The sequence below is a fragment of the Diospyros lotus genome, chromosome 1 (assembly GCF_014633365.1).
Source record: "Diospyros lotus cultivar Yz01 chromosome 1, ASM1463336v1, whole genome shotgun sequence".
NCBI classification, from domain to species: Eukaryota; Viridiplantae; Streptophyta; class Magnoliopsida; order Ericales; family Ebenaceae; genus Diospyros; species Diospyros lotus.
The window spans coordinates 49,217,843-49,230,639 of record NC_068338.1 but is presented as its reverse complement, the minus strand read 5'-3'; the positions used below and the strand labels follow the sequence as shown (position 1 = coordinate 49,230,639).

Below are 12,797 nucleotides of genomic sequence, written 5' to 3'. Positions count from 1 at the left end.
GCTAAAATGATGAACTTCCCAAGGGGGCAGCAGCTGCAAAATAAATAAACTTTGGAGGGTCACCAAGGTAATGAAAGAATAAATTAAGATTCAAAAGCTCGAATATATGCAGAGGTTCCATAGACATATGAACAAATGGGTCAGCTAACAAGACAGTACGGAGATTGTTGCTTCCATCCTAGGACTCCTGCTAAAGCTCTGACCTAAGTCATATTACAGAAATAGCCAAAATATAGAGCGGATGACACCAGTGATTGTGAAATATTTGTTTTGTTTCTGCAGATACAAATTAATACCATCGCCAATGGCGCAGCGGCAGGGCCTCTGTATGGATTGAGACTTGCGGAATCAAAAGAGGAGAAGATTTGCTTCGGGCAATCGTTCACCGGGGATAGCTACAGAGAGAAGGAACGTAGTAGAAGTTATAATTTTTCGTATCCTTAACGAAGCTTCGTCTCATTTGGTTTGCTGCCCCTAAATGCTGAAAGAGAGAAGAATGACCTTGTTGCTGAAACACAAACATAGTAAAGAATATTGGAATCTCTGGACAATAATAAGAAAAAAAGAACAACCACTAAGAGAAAAAGAAAAAGCAGATGTTGCATCATTATGGAAAGAACTGAGAGCAGGAAATGAAAACAAAAATGAAAAAGGATGAATGCACTTGGAATTGAATAGCAGCAAGTGACCTTTAGTCGCATTAGCAGCACCAGTGAAATGGTCTTGCAACTTGTGGGAAGAAGAACTCTGAGAACTGAATTTGCTCGTAGCTGATTGAGCTGTATGCGTAAACATCCATAATAATAATAATAATAATTATTATCATTATTGCTGAATGATAAAAGGAAATGAATGATATCAAGATAATCATGATCATTAGGTTTATGTACCAGAAATCATTTCGGGGCCAGGTGATTTTTTCTCGAAGCTTTCACCGAGAGACATCTTTTGCTGCATGTAGTTCTTTGGGTGAAGACCAGCCTTCCTCAGCAGGTTATCAGCATTTTTCTTACTAGCAGCTTTGGATTCGTCAAATTCATCCTCTCCTTCAGAAAAGACAGATGGGCTAGACCAACCAGTTAGATTTGGATCTGCCCGACTCTTTCGAGCAAATTTCAACAGCCTCTTCAATCCTCTGGGTACATCTTTCTGGTAGACCATTCCAGGAGGATTCTCGGCATTTCCCCATTCTATGATATCAGGTTCAGCACTCTCCTCTAGCAGCATTTGCGACAAAGAGTGGCGAACACGTGGACTTGACACTGGCACTGCTGCATCATTTGCTGTGGAGGCAATTTGGGATGCGCTGTCATCTTGTGGAATAGGTAAGTCATGATGCTCTTCTATTTCTACCCAGGCGGTTGGAGAAATAACCGATTCTTCCTCGGTCTCAGTTTGCAATGAAGATTCAATTGTCGTCATTAAGTTATCATCGCCATTGACAACTTGTTCAGAGCTCACTGTGTCATCACATTTCTGTGGGCTATTTACCTGGGTTACGGATTCCAAGATGGGAGTTTTTATGGGTTCAAGATCCGCCTCCTGCTTAGGGATGGGATTAGAAGTGTCAGCTATCATCTCATCTTCCTGGGCTTGGATTGAGTTTGCAGAATTTCTCAAAGTTTCATCTGGCTGAGAAGGTTTTGTCTTGACAATACCCGGGCCAGCACCGGAACCCTTGCGGAGAAAAGGCTTTGACTCCACTGGCACCACAGTGCTCTTCTTGGTCACCTTGCTATAGAAACTGGGTTTTGGTGAAACCGTTGAACCCTCATTCGGAGAAGTCTTAACTTTTGGTTTTGCAGTTTTCCCATTTTTTGGTAACGGTTTCTGCTGCTTTTCTGTCTTCTCTGTCACACTTTTCAAGCCCTTCCTATTGTCATTCTGACTAGCCTTGACATTTTTTAGCTCATGCAAGGATCTTTCCGTCTTTGGGCTTGACCGAGGAGCTGATGGTGCTGTCTGGGGTTTCCGACGAGTGGGTGTAATGCCAGCAGATGAGGTTCCACAAGGAGTTCTAGCCGGTGAAATGCCAGTAGTGGCTCTTGGTGAGGGTGCTGATGGCCATGACTTACGCAGAGCAGGCGCAGGTGGTGCCTTCGATAAAGTTTTCTTTGCAATGGCAGGTTTTGAAGATTCCTTCTTAGGATTAGCAGACTGAGGCAAACTTTTCTGTAATTTTTGGGGCTTAGCTGGGGAACTTCTCCTCCCAAAATCTTTTACATTGGAAGATGCCATTTCAGCTTTTCTCGCATCAAGAATTTGCTGCATTGCTTTAAATTGTGCTTCTCTCTCTGCTCGCTTTTCTGCCGTCTCTCTCTGAAGTTTTGCATCCCTTTTTCCTTTATAGTGGTCATAAAACCCCCCTCTCTGCTCCTGTGAAACATCTTGGCTTAGAACATCTTGCTTTTTCTTACTATTGGGTGCTGTTGTCCGATACTTGACAGGCTTGTTTTCCATCATTTTTTTCAGCATCTGATTCAGCTCCATTTCCTTCTGTCGAGTCCATTCAGCTGAGGCCAATAACTTTTCATTATTTTCCTCTTGTTGGGTTACAATAGTCTCTGCTGGATCACCTATTGGATCAAAAATCCTTTCTTCTGAAGTGTCCAAGGTTGTCTCTACTTTAGCAGCCTCAACAGGATTGTTATCTCCAGATATTAACTCAGGCTCCGGTTTTTCTTCTTGTGAGCTCCTTGAAATATCTACACCCTCTAAATTATCAGAAGTCATTGTAACAAAATTCTCAGAAACTGTTTCTGATTTGGTGGAACTTCCCCCTGTACCTGCACTCCATCTTCTTAGTACCGATTTATTTGGACCAGTAAGGGCATCTAAAGTTGACCTCCTCTTCTGACTATCTGAATTTTGATCTCTTTGTTTACTTTCAAAAAGGTTGATTGCATCTTGAACACTCATTCTCTGTACATTACTATCTGTTTTTTTGGGGGGTTGCTCAGATCCCTCCTCTTCACTACTGTTAACTGTTGTGTCTCTATATGACAATGTTCTATCTCTAGCAGGAAAAAAGTTGAGGCTTTTAATGGTTAGAGCAGTAGACCGGCGTGATCCAGATCGCCCTATCTGGACCCTTCGCATAGGAGATGCTGACCTCCTAGGCGATGCAGACCTGATCAGAGTCCGACTTCTTTCCATAGCCTGCTGATCTTCCTCACTAGAATAAGAAGATTCCTCGCTTTCTGTGGAACTTTGACGCTCAACCTGGGCAACTTTTGCAGGGGAGACACCATACTTTACTGGTGTATCAGAATGTAATGGTTTTTGTGTCTGGTTATTTCCCTCTCTCTTATTGGCCCTGTCATTTCTTGAATCAATTGGGGAAGAGGACTTTTTATCACTTGGCAAACCAAGTGTCTGGTCCATTTGGCTTAGTTCTGCAAGCTTATGCAACGTATTCCTAAAAAGACAACAATCAACGAGAAAATGCTGGCTGTCACTATGAAATTGTTAGGTAATTGAAAAATGTCTCACAGAATTAGAAAGGGGAAATTTTGAAGGGAAATCAGAGAGAACAACAAACGTGATAGAATAAGACTTGTAAAGAGAAAAAGTTATATGGATGCATAACAAAAATACCCAAGTTACCTCAGATCTATGGCTCCAAAATGTTGAGAAAGCTTTTCCATATCAGAGATATGCTTTAAAGAGCATGTGGCTCCAGCAGCCTGGTTGAAAGCAGAAGTCAGTTCTCCTCTCAATGCTGTTAATCTCAAATCCATTGCTCGCAGCAATTCGTTCCTGACAGTTTTTAAAGTTTATTTTGATAAAGACTAGAGGGGGACATTTGCTTATTGAAAGTGAAAACAAAACTACACATACTTTGATGCATCTGATGTCACAATTTCTCCATCCTGTTTCCAACAATCAAATTAGTTTTGCAATATACACACATTTACACTTAAAAGGTGTACTGAAATAGCTATTACCTCCGGGCCCACATCATTGATTTTGCTGCTGTCTGTTTGAAAATAGACAAAATTATTCAGATATGGAACAGGTGGGAAGAACGAGTGGAAATAATAACCTTTCACCATAATGGCAATAAGAGTCAGAAAGTAATGGATAAAACGAGGGAAACCCAACACATCACATCAATTATCAAACTAGCCACAGGGACGCATATTATATATTCAGGTTAGATACAATCTTTTGATTGGAATCGTGACACATTGATGCACATACCTATCTCAAGCATTAGATCCTGCCTCTATAGCTTACATTATATAATATTTTTGGGCTAAAATGAGGTTATCCTTAAAAGATCGGAGTGGTTATATTGAGGAAAAGAAGTGTGAGACACGATTAAGTTATTTATTATGTAAGAAGAAGACAATGAATGCTCTAGTAACGGAAAAAAATTGTAGTAAAAGAGGTAGAAGAAGACCAATAAATGAGAAACTTTCCAACATGACATGAGTTACAATGACCTTATAGAGAATACGGTCATACATAGACATGATTGGCAAGTTGAATCCTTATAACTGACCCTACCTAGTGGCATTAAGATTTGGTATGATGTTGGCGGGCTTAATTGATAAAACAAAATTTTCATATATTATTTTCCTTCTAGTGAGGGCAAGCCTTTGTAGCAAGGATAAGATTGCTTATTTGTGCCCCCGTGGGCATAGCCCAGCGGTTGAGATCGTACACGAATTGGTCCCAAAGATTGCTTATTTGTGACTGGAAGGTCATTGGTTCAAGCACGGAAAGCAACTTTTTTTTGCAGAAAAAAAAAAAACAATATAAAGGTTGCAAACAAATATGACTATCCTTTGACACAAGCAAAGTGAGGAGCCTTGTACCCTAATATTTTCTTTCTGGATATATGCCTAAGTTTTTTGGGGACAAAAATTGGGTCCTGAAAAAGATACTGAAATCTCTCTCTCTCTCTCTCTCATATTTTTTTTTGTCATTGTTCCTCTTATTTTTTATCATTCTTCTACCTTTTGTTCCTTGTTTTCTTCTTCTCTACAATATTTTCTTCAATCTATTCTCCTAATTCCCATTTGTCCCCGTCGTTGGTGTCCTCCCCATGCGCCGTCCACCAACTTATCCCAAATTTAAAGACAGTTTGAAACAAATTTATATTAATACTTGTTCCAGCTATAAATATCGAAGTTACCAAGAAACAGTTCCCTCAATGTCTTAGTACTTCCAAACTTTAGAAAATAAACATTCAATCAACTAACCTGTTTCTTTATCTCCAGAATGATCTTGATGACCCTGAGAAAGGTAAACAATATGCATAAGAGCTCAATAGATATTTCATGGATAAACTACCAAAGAAAGTGTGGATATTACCTTGGTGTACAAAGAAAGGTGAAACGTTCTCGCTTCCTCCAGTTGATTTATTTCGTTTGCCATGGCATTGGTGGTGTTTAGGATGTCAGGTGAACCAACAATTTGTAAAAATCTGAGAAATACTCAGATTGCAATGGCAAAAGAATTAAACATCACATTGCTCTATCATGAATGATAGCAGAGGACAGAACAAGAGAGAGAGCTTTTACTGATAATAACCTTGTTAATGTCGATTTTGTGAACCAATGGGAATGATCAAAATCTTTAGGCTGTTGAAATCTGAAACTGGTGTTGGATCCTCTTGAAACCAAATCTTTTAGTTTAGGTAGCTGTGGAACCAGCTCTCCCAAAAGGCCAGATGCCACCGTTTCTACTTTATTGCCACTGCATACAGATGTCTCATACCTACAGCAAAATGTTTGAATGCCCCTCAAAACAGTTTCCAAGTGAGAGCAACAATATTTTAGCAATTATAATAGTATGATGTAGCAGTAGTGGAATTAAGATAGTAATTCCAGGAAGACAATAATAACATGATTAGCAAGATGATAATAATAATTTTCATCACCATTGTCATCACAGTGAAATCATTTTAAAAATCATTGCTCTTCTTGGGGCTGGAAATAGGATATCTATTATACTTTTACAAACTCAAGTGAGTAATTTTTATCCATAAAATTATTATAGGATATGCAAATTCCCGATATTTACATCTAGCAATGAAAGAAGTCGTGAAATTTTTTTGAAGCACTTTAGATTAAAATCATCAGTACTCGATGTGCAATTAATTGGAACAAAACCCAAATGGGATATTACTCAAAATCAAACTGCATTGAGATTCTTTTTCTTAATAAGAAAAAAGATATATTTACTCTAATTTTATTTTATTTTTTCGTGAAACCAGATAGGAAAGATTGATTGATATAATTTAGCCAACAGATATGGTCTGCCCTCATCAAATTGTATTTGGAATTCAGCATCTCATGCAAGTTTCAGTTTTGACTAAAATTTCAAGAATTAAAAAGTGGAACTTGAAAATTCAGATGTGAATAAGAAACAATGATGATGTATTAGGTACCAGTTGAACCAGTCATAGTGAAACTGAAAAAAGAATCTCAATGAGTATGTGAAATGGTTTAAAGGTCATTGCAAAATAGTTATGTTAAGAGAAGCTTGACCTGCCATGACTTGGGAATAAGTGAATTTCAGCATAATCAAGTACCGCATCATTATCAATTTCACTCTCCATGTCAACCAACCAGGTTATCTTGCAACAACAAAAACCTGAATAGAAAAGAGAAGTATCAAAATGCCAATCAATCTTCAAACTATGCAATGCACAAACTAATCAGTAATATATAATTCAAAATGTTTAAAATAAAAATAAATACACTTGAACTCAAATCGAACACTGATGTCTGGAATAAGCCATGTGGGGGGCTGTGGTTGGATGTTGTAAAAGAAATCCAGGGTTCAAATATAACGGGAAACAGCACGGAAGAATGCCGTATTATCCATACTCGGTTAAATCTTCAGAACTAGCTAAAATGCGACGCATAACTCATAAATTAACACCAAATTCGGCTAAAAAAAGTAAGAAAAGCAACGAAACATAACTAGCACTGTTCGACGCTCAGATTGATGCATAAAGCATCACCAAGAGCCAATTCGACGAAGCAGATGCAAAGAAGTTGCTGTCGACTCACAACCACAAGAGCTACAAAGAGTACAAAAACCAGAAAGAAAAAGAGTTCTAGCAACAGATTCAAATGCGAAGTGTCGGTGGGGAAAAAATGGGCGCTGAGTCGTGAAATGGAAGTAGAAACAAACCGTTTGAAGATCAGATCTACACAGAGCCAAGCCCTAACAGTCACGAATTAGCAGCCACTAGTCACCAACAGCCGAATCAGCGTGAATCTGAAGCATTCCGCCCGAACTGACTTTCCTCCCTTCGCAACACTGTACATATAGAAACAATGTAGTGCATACGTACATTCATACCATCATCGGAAGGAGAAAACCGACGAATCGCTAATGCAAATCCAGAGACAGATAAAGAGAGAGAGAGAGAGGGGCGGGGGGCGGTAGGTGATTTACCTGCCTGCACACAGAGATCTCAAACGCGAGCTGAATGCAAGTGTTCGCTGCGCCTTGCTTTTGAGAGAGAGATAGAGAGAGAGAATAGGGGAGTAAACGAGAAGGAAGATAAAGAGGAAGGAGTGGTGGTGGGGACGAAGAAGCCCAAGCGCCTGTCCTCAGGCGCGTTGATTGCGTTGCAACTACTTGGACTTGCAATGTAAGACAACCAGACAGACCGTATATTATAATAATAATAATAACAATAATAATAATAATAATCTCCGTTTTCATCATTTCCCTCTCATTGCGCATGAAGCCCACGCGCCACGCTCCAGCCCCATCTCACGCTTTCTCCATCCGATAAGAGTGACGAATGACGATACAACAGGTCGTGTTTACAAAGAGAATGCGTAAGCGTGACTAATATCTCATTTCTCCTAATACCAATATAATGAATGGAATGGGATATGCATCATATCTATTGATTTTTCATTTTTTTTAATATTTGTATTTTTATTTATATTGTTCTGATCATATATTTAGTTCTTAATTTTTAATATTATTGGATAACAAATATTTAATTAATAAAAAATTATTATATTATTCGCATCTAATAACATAATAAACGGACAATTGTTAGAGAGCAAGCATGGGTCCGAGTCCGACCATGGACCCCACCCTCTCTCCCTACCCTTTTGCTATTCTAACATAAATAACATATCAATACTCTTAATTAATATTTATATTTATTAAATTTAGATTAAAAATATTATTTATTGACTCATTCCTAGACTTAAAGATCATTGGGGTTAATGCTATTATAAATCGATTTTTATTTGACTAAATTGCCCTGTGAAAATAGTTTTAAGTCCAGGGACTAGTCAATAATTAACTTTGAATTGGGTACAATGCTTTGATTAAGTCGTATAAATTTGTTGGTATAAATAAAATAAAACATATATATTGAATAATGTATGTGTGTCACGTACATATTAGAGATGTTGACATCTCTTACTTGCACTTGTATAGGTTACTTGCTTTGTTTATAATCACTTAGACAAAAATTTATGTCTATACTTGTTCTAATTGAATCGATTTTTTAAGAAAAGAAGTTTTCCCAAAAAATTAACAAGGAAGTCCTCTGAAAAACAATGAAAGGTTCTTTCGGAAAGGCATACGGTATGCCACAATCCACCTAGTCAAGCCATCATCATAGGAAATAATACAAAATAATATAAGAGAACTTTTTTCCAAAGAACTTAGCCCTATGTTGTCCTAGATAATGTAGCTCATCTAAAACAAGCTCATTTTCCCTCAGGGGGTTGTTCCTCAAGGGAATTTCTTGCAAAGGTCTTTTCCAAGCTTAACTCTAGAACAATTATGTATGGTCAGGTCAACACTGCATCTAGCAATCGAGAGAGCATTACAATTTCTGTGCATGCATGTCACGTGTTCCAGTCATAACTAATGACTATAAATACCCTTCGACCCTTCGTGTTTAAGGGACTTCTTTTAACTGTTCACCCCTTAGCATATGTACAACCTTGCTTATTTTGGAGAATTGTCTGCATATTGCATACTTTACTCTGCATCTGAGCCTATAATAAATTTGGAAATCCTTTATCTCTCTTGCTCAAGTGCCCAGGTGCCCACTCTCTTTGCCCTTATCCCTTTCCTGCTCTTACTTGTTTCGTACCTTCGTCGGACCATCGCTAAGATCGCTCACTTCGCTTGCCCTCATTGGTCACTCGCCTCACTCAGTTGCTTTTGCTTAATGCCTCTCTTTGATGTCGTCGCTTGTTGCCTCAGCCTCACCAGCTCACCCCTCCTCAACTCTCGCCTTCGGTCGTCATTTGCAGCTCACCCTCACCAGCTCTCCCATTGATTGCTTGCCTCGTCTTTATTGAAAAATTTTGTTGGCTCCGCCTTTGTAATACCCTAAGTCTCAGTAAATAAATTAAATTAATTTAGTCTATATGATATTAAGTTTATGGTTTAAATTAATTATGGCTTAAGTATGTATGTGAGATATAAATAAATGTATAAATATGTAAATAAAAAGTAGTAAGATTAATGTGATTTAACTTAAGATTAAAAGAAATCGTTTTATGTAAATATATAAATATGTATATCGTGTATAAAAAAAAAAAAAATCCGAAAAATCCGGAAGTTGCAGGTAGCGTGCATGGCCGCCTGCAACCAGGAATTAATGAGGCAAGGGGGGATTTTTAATGGCGATTGATCGGTGGTATGGCCGTCTCGGCCACGTGGGCTTCAACTTGACATGAGCGGCGTGCTTTTTCGGCTATAAATAGCCCAGTTCGCACAAGCCAACCCATCCGAAAATTGCAAAGCTTAGATCGGTCGATTGGGAGAGGGTTTGAGAGATTTGAGAGTAGGGTTCTAATCTACAAGTCGTGGGCTTCGTTTCTGGAGAGTTTGGAGGCCAACGAAGCAGCGAAGATGGAGATCCGAGCGTCGCCGAAAAATCGCGACTTCGCCGGAGTTGAGAGTTCAAGCCTTAAATTGAGGTATTTCGAGTTATTTTTCTCCAATTTTGATGCTATATTTGGGTTCTGGAGGTCGAAAATAGGAGGGGGAGAGCTTCGTTTTGAAGCTCGGAAGCTCGGAAGGGCCGCCGGCGGCCAAGGGGCCGCCGGAGAAGACAACCCAGCACGGGCGCGTGGCTGCACGCGCCCGCGAGTAGGAAGATGGCGCGTGCAGCCCACGCGCCCATCAGAAAAAAAAAAAAGAAAAGAAAAGAAAAAAAAGGAAAGAAATAAAGAAAAATAGAAATAGAAGAAAGAAAATGTTGTAAAAATTTTTATTAAATAATAAATTTTATGTATGCCATATTTGTGAAAAATATTTCTGGAAATGCTAAATTTATTAATTATTAAATGGAATTTTCTATTATGGAAATAGAGAAAAATAAGATTTTTAATTCCGAAAATTCCAAGAAAATTTCAGGATATTAGAAGTATTATGTAAGAAATATTAGTGAAGATAAATTTAATAAATTGAAAGATTAGGTAATTATTATGTAATAATTACATATTTAGCTATTATAAAATAAGAGAAAATAGGAGTGAAAGTTAGAAAAATACAAGAAAAATTCCAGAATACTAAGAATATTATTTAAGGAATATTGGTAAAAATAAAGTAAAATTTTATGAAGCCTAGATAATTATTATGTAATTTTGGAAGAGATAGAGCTTAGAAATAAAAGAAAAAGGAAGAAATTATGAAAAAAATTAGCAATTGGTATTCTAAAAATAAATCTATGTTGTAGGGGTCCTCATGAGCAAGGAAATTAAGGGATAGCCTCTTGGCACGTAGATCAAGACAAATTAGCTGTAAGTATGCTGCTTGAATCTAATACAGTAAACGCTTTTATCATATTGGCATGCTATGATATGAAACCATCATGTAGACTGCATCAATGGCATAACTATGAAATGCATACATGCACAATGATACTGTTGATCACATGCATATGAGGCCGTAGGAGTACGAACTGACGCCGCTGGCCTATCAAGGGTGCACTCATACACCCCGGCTTCGAAGAGGTGGCCGCTAAAATGATAGGCAGCATGAGGGGTGTAGTTGACACCTACGATGAAAGACATTGCATGCACTCATAGCATTGCATTTGGTATTCTTACTTAGATGATTCATCATCTAACATGGGTTCGCCCCTAAAACATTCAACGTTCCAGCCGGGACTTGCAGAGATGATTCAGAGAATGGCGATGTGTAGTGACACGAGACATCAAGATGCGAGTGAATGTACCATGTTATAATATGATTAGTTTAAGATTTATGTATATTGTTCCATCATCAAACGCTTTATGTATTAACTTGTATTAAATGTCATATACAATTATTAAATTGTATTACCATGAGCAGGTTCGATTCAGCTTCCGCTTTACATTTATTTCTAGTCTAGAAATCTTATCTGGCACTAGATACGATCTTAGAGAATTTTAAAATAATGTTCAAAAAAAAAAAATTTAACCAAATTTCCTAAAACATAACACGCCCTGAAGGAGTGGGCTGTTACAGCCTTGCTCGTGTGTCCTTTAATTTGTTTTTGTCTTACAAACAATTTTTATGGAACCATTAACTTCTCCCAAATAGTTTTCCCGGAGAGTGGATCGAATCACTTCACAATTGCCCCACACACTCTCTCAGACGACCTTGTCCTCTTGTTAGGCTTTGTCGACTTCTGAAGCACCTTTCGCAATACAAATTTCAATTATTGTATTCAATCAACAACATTAATTATGATTAAGTAGAATTTATATTATTTTATATAAAAATTATTAAAAAATGACATAAATTGGTTACTGACCTAAAAAGAAAAAAAATACAAGTACAAAACGGGAAGGAGAAGACAGGCTGGCCGGGTTGATTTTATGTAATTAGGCAAAATATCTTCGGATTCTTGGTCCCAGACCACTGGTTGGGAAGATGAATTGAAATAAATGTCCCTCTACCTGATGGGCTCACTATGTGATGTTTTGGAGGAGTTCCAAAATTAGAACAACATTGGACCCAACAAACAACGTGTGAACGAAATGCATCAGAGTCTGCCACAAATTACGACAAAAATGAATGAATTAATGAGATATTATTCTTTATCAATGTCAGAAGACAAAACAGATTAATGGTAATGGAGGAGGTTAAGACTGCTAATCATGTCTTTGGCTTTCCTAAGTTTTTTTTTTTTTATGTTTTCTATTTAAAAATTCAATAATTCAACAGAAAATTTGACTTAAAATATAAAAAGTGTTTTCATCAATTAAACAGGCCTTAAAATATATAAACCCATTTTAAGATAAATTCTTGAAAAAATAGAAAGTGCAAGCAAAATAAAATAACACAAAAATATATTAACGGATGATGATTAAGCTTTGATATTATTTATATAAGTTGGGTGAGAGTAGGTTTGTGGACTTGATTTAACTATGATATCACTCCAAATCAATTAAGCCCAAGAAAATAGAATTAAAAGTGAACTAAGTCGAACAAAATCTAAACAAACTAAGTCAATTACATTAAGTTGGATCGACTCAAGTCTTCTTAAACTCTTTCTCATCCTTAATTAAATCACCTTAATAAGTTTATCTTACTCATTTAAGGGTTCTTCTCATTTTAATAAAAAATGTAACCCCCAAAGTTTAGAACTAAATATATAATTTAGATTAAGCATTTGTGTAATTGTAAATCACGAGAGATCACATAAACTAATTCCACACTTTGAAATTGGGGGGGGGGGGAGCACAACCACTAATTCCATGGTTTGAATTAAAAGGGCTGGGGGAAAATGACAACTCACGAGGAACAACTACACTTTCAGAAGGAACCAAATGCCATAAAAGTCTCACTACCCC

At 37.5% G+C, this 12,797-nt stretch overlaps 1 protein-coding gene across 2 annotated transcripts; it reads right to left on the bottom strand.

Annotated features, from left to right (window-relative positions):
* Positions 1 to 68: 68 nt before the first annotated feature.
* LOC127793546 (uncharacterized) lies at positions 69 to 7,586 on the bottom strand. 2 transcript variants are annotated; one of them, XM_052324297.1, is made up of 12 exons: positions 7,420 to 7,586; positions 7,153 to 7,281; positions 6,501 to 6,606; positions 5,542 to 5,727; positions 5,323 to 5,434; positions 5,211 to 5,244; positions 3,948 to 3,979; positions 3,841 to 3,872; positions 3,607 to 3,759; positions 891 to 3,418; positions 690 to 779; positions 69 to 508 (listed from the first exon to the last, which is right to left on the bottom strand). In XM_052324297.1, the coding sequence occupies exons 3-12, from the start codon at positions 6,569 to 6,571 to the stop codon at positions 441 to 443; spliced, it is 3,306 nt and encodes a 1,101-aa protein (XP_052180257.1). In that variant the 5' UTR covers positions 6,572 to 6,606; positions 7,153 to 7,281; positions 7,420 to 7,586; the 3' UTR covers positions 69 to 440. The 2 variants fall into 2 exon arrangements, with proteins under 2 accessions (XP_052180257.1, XP_052180258.1); XM_052324298.1 differs by lacking the exons at positions 5,211 to 5,244; positions 5,323 to 5,434; positions 5,542 to 5,727; ... (1 more) ...; positions 7,153 to 7,281; positions 7,420 to 7,586 and having other exon boundaries at positions 3,607 to 3,686; positions 3,948 to 3,985.
* Between the last annotated feature and the right edge of the window lie 5,211 nt (positions 7,587 to 12,797).

Bases quoted from the DNA above. Each gene is read 5' to 3' on its own strand.
- LOC127793546 (XM_052324297.1), bottom strand. From the start codon at position 6,571: ATGGAGAGTGAAATTGATAATGATGCGGTACTTGATTATGCTGAAATT. The intron at 5,728-6,500 runs GTCAAGCTTCTC...ATTTTGCTGTAG, and splicing joins TTATTCCCAAGTCATGGCAG to GTATGAGACATCTGTATGCA. The intron at 780-890 runs GTACATAAACCT...TTACGCATACAG, and splicing joins TGGCCCCGAAATGATTTCTG to CTCAATCAGCTACGAGCAAA.